Source organism: Scylla paramamosain, chromosome 11, assembly GCF_035594125.1.
Source record: "Scylla paramamosain isolate STU-SP2022 chromosome 11, ASM3559412v1, whole genome shotgun sequence".
NCBI classification, from domain to species: Eukaryota; Metazoa; Arthropoda; class Malacostraca; order Decapoda; family Portunidae; genus Scylla; species Scylla paramamosain.
The window spans coordinates 17711023-17718522 of record NC_087161.1 but is presented as its reverse complement, the minus strand read 5'-3'; the positions used below and the strand labels follow the sequence as shown (position 1 = coordinate 17718522).

At 40.1% G+C, this 7500-nt stretch overlaps 1 protein-coding gene across 1 annotated transcript in view; it reads right to left on the bottom strand.

Moving 5' to 3' along the window:
* The window catches only part of LOC135105009 (arrestin domain-containing protein 4-like), a 43787-nt gene that overhangs the window by 31394 nt on the left and 4893 nt on the right, over window positions 1-7500 (bottom strand). Inside the window, 8 exon segments of the mRNA XM_064012895.1 lie at window positions 285-467; window positions 1292-1321; window positions 1323-1379; window positions 1381-1419; window positions 1421-1453; window positions 1455-1510; window positions 3048-3139; window positions 3141-3195. Coding sequence (XP_063868965.1) covers window positions 285-467; window positions 1292-1321; window positions 1323-1379; window positions 1381-1419; window positions 1421-1453; window positions 1455-1510; window positions 3048-3139; window positions 3141-3195 — 545 coding nt within the window.

Genomic DNA, 7500 nt, shown 5'->3' with positions numbered 1-7500 from the left:
CACACATACACTGCTAGAGGAGTGATTGCCCTGTCCCCACCATCAGTTCCACCACAAGGGGTACACCTCAAAAAAGATGGGGGGCAGGGGAGGGGGAAGAGCTAGCCTGACCTTCCATAAAATTATAGACTTATTGCCAGCCTTTCCCCCATAACATCCTGGCTTTTCTGAACTTTCATGCAGTGGCAATTGGAACCTAGTCAAACTTTATCAGTTACAACACTATTACTAAATAATCATGGAATATCATAAATCTCATCACACACACACACACACACACACACCTGTGTAATCTTGGCCTTGGTGTGGTTGACTTCTGTCCCAGTCATGTTTGTGCACTCAGCATTGATGCACATATTCTCACCAGGCACGAAACCAGACCGATCAATGCGTAGTACTAGTGACATGGGGCCACTGCGACAGCAGAAACAGCACAAGTACTTTTCATCGGTGTAGTTGATTGGCGCCTGAAGAGATGAGAATGAGATATGAGTATGGGAAAAGTAAAAAAATAAATAGATAAAAAAAAATAAATAAATAAATAAAAAATAGAAAACAGAAAGCAGTCCCTGTATGATACATATATACCTAAAGATATTCTCCTGCTGCTGATATTGTTGTAATGTGTTTGAAATGGTTACAAGGATGATGTTTGTGTAAGAAAGTGATGATGTTGATTGTGCAAAGGAATAGAGATGGTAGTGTTTACAATCTATGGGAGCAGCTCTGAAATGATGGTACTATACAAAAAGCAGTATACCTCATGCCTGTTCCTGAGAACTCTCCCAATAGGGTGGCCATATACATAATTCTGTCCTTGCTTGCCCAAAAACTTGAATTCTCCATTCTCCAACCACTTTCTTCCTTTGTCTAGCTCTTTTGGTTGTTGTTGTCTCAGCATAAAAATTTAAAGTTTCCTTCATTTTGTCTAATTTCACATATTTTGGAAATAGATTATACCTTCATCTACATTAGCCCACAATTTAGACCACTGATTCTCAAACTGTGTGCCATGGCGCAGAAATGTGCCACGACTATTCCCCAAGTGTGCTGTGTAATTTTCATGGATAAGTATACGTACACTACACTGACTGTAGAGTTGATGTACTGTCAAAGTCCAAGATATATCACTAGTGTGCCACTAAGCAATAAAGTTTGAGAGCCTCTGATTTAGACAATCTGCTACATGACTATAATAGCAAAAAATGAAAAATTAAAGAAAAGAAAACTTAAGGAATCAAATTTCCCTACACCATCAATCAAACACACACACACCCACACACAAACACACCGTTGCTTGGGGATTGGTATAAAGGTCCCAGAAGAGTGTTGACAGAATAGGGTCGAGTGCAAGACTTGTCAGTCTTCCAGGGGATGTTCCATCTTGGCCTTGCACTGGTGTCGAATCTTCCCCACATGGTGACTCAAAGGATGACGGGATCCCAGTGGGTAAAAAGGAAGGCAAAGCGAAAAACATGCTGGCCTGGAGGAAGCTCATACGAATCCTTGCCTGCAGGATGGACAGGACTCCTTATACTCTGCTGCCTGGAAGTCTGCTATGCTTAAGGGGACCAAAACAGTTGTAGAGGATGAATTTCTGTCAGGAAGCACTTATTACACCAGTTGCCCCCAAATAAATAATTGTACAAGTTTCCCATTTTCAGGTCACCTGGTAGGTGTGAGAATGGGAGTATTTAAGGACTAGTGCCTCAGTGTCTGGCAGACTCCTGGTGTGAGTGGGACTGTGATGCTCACAGAAAAACTGGCGGTATCTCAAAAGTAAAGTTATTGGTACTCAGTGATAATAATCCATCAATCTTAAACATATTGGATTTCTAAAGACAGCTCCTAAAAGAGGATTAAAAATGGAATATTTTGACAGATTTAACATGTATTTAAGGTAACTAAGAATTGTTAATATGATTTGATTCCAAGGCAAAGCATCAAAAAAATGTATGAATATTTTTTTATTTTTTTTCTCAGCAATGGAGAGAAATATTAAAATAATTTATTTCTTAGCTACACGTTTACTTTCTACACTCTACAGGGACAAAATATGATTGAAATTGGACTGATACAAGTCTCTGTCTATTTTTATGAATGTAATTTTTTTTTTTCTCTCCCTGAAAACTACTCAGCCACATAAAATCAAACTTGTCCAGATGTGCTCTTATTCAGTCCCATAAAACATCTGAAAAAAATCATGTAAATAGACAAAATGTGAATGCTATCACATGAGTAAATATAGTTGATTCTTTCTGGATTAAAGCTGACAAAATATCTTAGATTAATTATGAGTTACATGTTTATTTTCTCACAAAAAAAAAAGGGGGGGGCGTGTTAAGCAACTGACCATTGTAAGAACAGTGACAATACGTTTGAAACTATAATCAAAACAAGTCCAGCTAATATAAAGGGTTTGATGCTGAGAATCATCTACATAAGCTGGTGCTTGGTTGAATGACAATTTTATCAAATATATAATCCAAATAATCAACGGCAAAATGTCTAAAAAAATATTAAAGTACAAGAAAAAAATAAAAATAATGAGAGCATAGCAAAACACTGTAAAATACTGAGCATTTAGGATGTAGCAACCACCTCTAGCATGTAACACCTGCAAGAAGCTGAGGTGTCACCTGCCATAGAGAAGCACCATGGCATCAAAAACCCACCTGACCACAGCAGAAGAAGTTTGACTCACTTTAAACATGTAAAGATCTATATGGTTTATAAAGAATAAAGTACAGATCTCACACAAAAAAAATTCTCATGTATCTAAGCTAAAGAGCCTCCTTGCCTAACTTTGAAAGCGATGGAAAAAACTGCAAGCATATATGGGAAAAAAAAAAAAAAAGCATTGGTAGTAAAAAAAGGGGGAAAAAAGGTAAAACCATTGATACTCCCCTTTGGAAAGACTCGAAAAGCATGGCACAGGAGAAAATCAGAAGACAGTGCACCCTTCCAGACTTTCCAAGAATGGGCATGTCTCCACTGGTTGCTCCACCCTAAACACCAGCCATCCAGCCAGTTCCCTGGTCACCCACCATTGCCCCAGACCCAGTAGTTCATATCATAGTACTTCTCTTGGCTTGTGTAGTGGTGGGTCTCTGTCTTACGGGTCATCCCCTGTCCCCGTAGTTTTCCTCTCAGTCCAATGAACCTTTGCATATCCCTTGAACTCCACCTCAATACCTGGCAAGGAATAGAAGACAATTAGGCAAATATATATTAAGTGGAGTAGTAGCTTTAGACACAAAGGAATAAGAAATCTACACTAAGAAGCAATTTTTAAGGCAACATATACACATCTGTTAACCCTTACACTGCCAGACTTTTTCAAAGCATGTAAACATAAGCGGTATTTTTATTTTCATTATTAGAAATTTTACTTAAATTCCATTCTTGCCAAAAGATAGCATATGTACTCAATACACATGAAAATATGAGCATGTGCATGTACACAAGAATATAGGATAAGTCAATATAAAATAAACAGATAATCAACTGGAAAAGAGTAACTGTCAACTTGACACAGTCATCGCCCATAGGAGAGTAGTGATTGGCTACTGTATTATGAAATGTTTCTCATAGCGTATGTACCTGACCATGTGTAATTTTTGCTCTCTTTATAAATGCGGTATACAAATCTCTTTGAATTTTATAATTAGGTGAGGGTTGAGGTCGATGTTGTAGAAATGTACGAGGCAGTAGATAATGGTGATAGTTATGATATCTTATATCTGGACTTTAGTAAAGCATTCGACAAGGTGCCCCATCAAAGGCTCCTGAGAAAGGTTAGGGCGCACGGGATAGATGGGAAGGTGTTAGGTTGGATAGGGTCATGGCTTGGTAACAGGCGACAGAGTGCTAATAAACGGCTCGAAAATCCGAGTGGGGTCATGTCATTAGTGGGGTGCCACAGGGATCAGTATTAGGGCCATTATTATTTCTAATATATATCAATGACTTGGATAGTGGAATTAGTAGCGATGTTAGTAAATTTGCGGATGACACAAAGATAGGTAGATTAATTAGGTCAGAAGCGGATGCCATCGCCTTGCAGACAGACTTAGATAGAATGAATGAATGGACGGATAGATGGCAAATGCAATTTAATATCAATAAATGCAAAGTGCTTAGCGTAGGTAGAGGAAACCCACACAATAGGTACACATTAAACACCCAAACTCTGGTAGGTACAGGGTACGAGAAAGATTTAGGAGTTATAGTTAGCTCTGAACTCCGTCTAGGGAAACAATGCATAGAAGCCAGAAACAAGGCAAATAGGGTACTAGGATTCATTTTTAGGAGTGTTAAAAGTAGAAGGCCGGAAGTAATATTAAAGTTATACTTGGCGCTGGTCAGACCTCATCTAGACTACGCTTGTGCAGTTCTGGTCCCCACATTACAGGAAAGATATAGGTCTATTAGAATCAGTACAGAGGAGAATGACTAAAAGGATCCAGGGGATGAGGAGTATTCCTTACGAAGCGAGGTTGAAGCGGTTAAATTTACATTCTCTAGGAGAGACGTAGGTTAAGAGGGGACCTGATAGAAGTCTTTAAGTGGTATAGGGGTTATAACAAGGGAGATGTAAGCAAAATTCTTAGGATCAGCAACCAAGGTAGAACAAGAAATAACGGGTTCAAGCTTGAAAAATTTAGGTTTAGGAAGGAGATAGGAAAAAATTGGTTCTCAAATAGAGTGGTAGATGAGTGGAACGGACTCAGTAATCATGTAGTTAGTGCCAGGACACTAGAGAGCTTTAAGAGAAGATTAGACAAGTTTATGGATGGGGATAACAGATGGAAATAGGTAGGAGTGTTTCATACAGGGACTGCCACGTGTAAGCCTGGTCGCTTCTTGCAGCTTCCCTTATTTCTTATGTTCTTATGTTCTTAAATTACAAATGATCACTGTGAATGACACATGAGTTACCAACACCATTGTTTACCAGGATGACAATGTCTCCAGAATTTATATTTCATGTACTATCTCAATAACACCTTACTTCAACAGAGAGAGAGAGAGAGAGAGAGAGAGAGAGAGAGAGAGAGAGAGAGAGAGAGGAGAGAGAGCGAGGAGAGAGGAGAGAGAGAAGAGAGAGAGAGAGAGAGAGAGAGAGAGAATGTTTTTGTTACTGATAGCCTATCATTCCACGGAGTCCACGTAAGAGTGCCGTGTCCCCTCCCCCCCCCCTCTCTCTCTCTTTCTCTCTCTCTCACCGATGGAAAAATTCTGGATATCAAGAGAGAGAGAGAGAGAGAGAGAGAGAGAGAGAGAGAGAGAGAGAGAGAGAGAGAGAGAGACACACACACACTTCAGTAACCATTACACGAGAGAGAGAGAGAGAGAGAGAGAGAGAGAGAGAGAGAGAGAGAGAGAGAGAGAGAATTTGTGTCGCTAATAGCCTATGCTTCCACAGTCCCCGTATGGTGCTGTGTTCCCTCCTCCTCTCTCTCTCTCTCTCTCTCTCTCGTGTAATGGTTACTGAAGTGTCTCTCTCTCTCTCTCTCTCTCTCTCTCTCTCTCTCTCTCTCTCTCTCTCTCTCTCTCTCTCTCATTTAATGGTTACTGAACTGTGTGTGTTCTCTCTCTCTCTCTCTCTCTCTCTCTCTCTCTCTCTCTCTCTCTCTCTCTCTCTCTCTCTCTCTCTCATGTAATGGTTACTGAACTGTGTGTTCTCTCTCTCTCTCTCTCTCTCTCTCTCTCTCTCTCTCTCTCCTCTCTCTCTCCTCTCTCTCTCTCTCTCTCTCATATATATATATATATATATATATATATATATATATATATATATATATATATATATATATATATATATATATATATATATATATATATATATATATATATTTTTTTTTTTTTTTTTTTTTTTTGTTGGGGGGGGGAGGGACACTGGCCAAGGGCAACAAAAAATCAAATAAAAAAAAAAAAAAAGCTCACTGAGATGCCAGTCCTGAATAGGGTCCAAAGTGGTGGTCAAAGATTGAAGGATAAGTGTCTTGAAACCTCCCTCTTGAAGGACTTCGTCATAGTAAGTGGAAATAGAAAAGCAGGAAGGGAGTTCCAGGATTTACCAGAGAAGGGGATGAATGATTGGGAATACTGGTTAGCTCTTGTATTAGAGAGGTGGACAGAACAGGAGTGAGAGAAAGAAGTAAGGAGGGAAGGCATGCAGTTAGCAAGATCAGAAGAGCAGTTAGCATGAAAACAGCGATAGAAGATAGCAAGAGAAGCAACATTCCAGCGATGAGAAAGAGGCTGAGGGCAGTCAGTTAGAGAAGAGGAGTTCAGACGAAAAGCTTTTGATTCCACCCCATCTAATAGAGCGGTATGAGTGAACTCCCCCAGACATGTGAAGCATACTCTGCACACAGACGGATAAGGCCCTTGTACAGAGTTAGCAGCTGGGGGGGAGGTGAGAAAAACTGGTGGAGATGTCTCAGAACACCTAACTTCATAGAAGCTGTTTTAGCTAGAGATGAGATGTGAAATTTGCAGTTTAGATTATAAGAAAAGGACAGACTGAGGATGTTAAGTGTAGAAGAGAGGGCCAGTAGAGTGCCACTGAAGAAGAATAGTCTGGAAGGTTGTGTGTCTGAAAGGTTGATAGATGGAGGAATTGAGTTTTTGAGGCATTGAACAATACTAAGTTTGCTCTGCCCCAATCAGAAATTTTAGAGAGACCAGATGTCAGGTGTTCTGTGGCTTCCTTGTGTGAACTATTTACTTCCTGACGGGTTGGATGTCTGTGAAAAGACGTGGAAAAGTGCAGGGTGGTATCATCAGCGTAGGAGTGGATAGGGCAAGAAGTTTGGTTTAAAAGATCACTGATGAATAACAGGAAGAGAGTGGGTGACAGGACAGAACCCTGAGGAATACGACTGTTAATAGATTTAGGAGAACAGTGACTGTCTACCACGGCAGCAATAGAATGGTCAGAAAAGAAACTTGAGATTAAGTTACAGAAAGGATAGAAGCCGTAGGAGGGTAGTTTGGAAATCAAAGCTTTGTGCCAGACTATCAAAACCTTTTGATATGTCTAAGGCAACAGAAAAAGTTTCACCAAAATCTCTAAAAGACTCAGTAAGGAAAGCCAGGAGATCACCAGTAGAGCAGCCTTGACAGAACCCACAATGGCAATCAGATAGAAGGTTGTGAAGTGATAGATGTTTAAGAATCTTCCTGTTGAGGATAGATTCAAAAACTTTAGATAGGCAGGAAATTAAAGCAATAGAATAGTGGTTTGAGGGATTAGAATGTGTGTGTGTGTGTGTGTGTGTGTGTGTGTGTGTGTGTGTGTGTGTGTGTGTGTGTGTGTGTGTGTGTGTGTGTGTGTGTGTGTGTGTGTGTGTGTGTGTGTGTGTGTGTGTGTGTGTGTGTGTGTGTGTGTGTGTGGCATGTGTGTGCGGCATGTGCTGGGCTGTCAGCAAGGATTCTTGGCTACCAGCAACAGACTCGATATTTGAAAAGTTTTCTAAACAGCATTTGGGA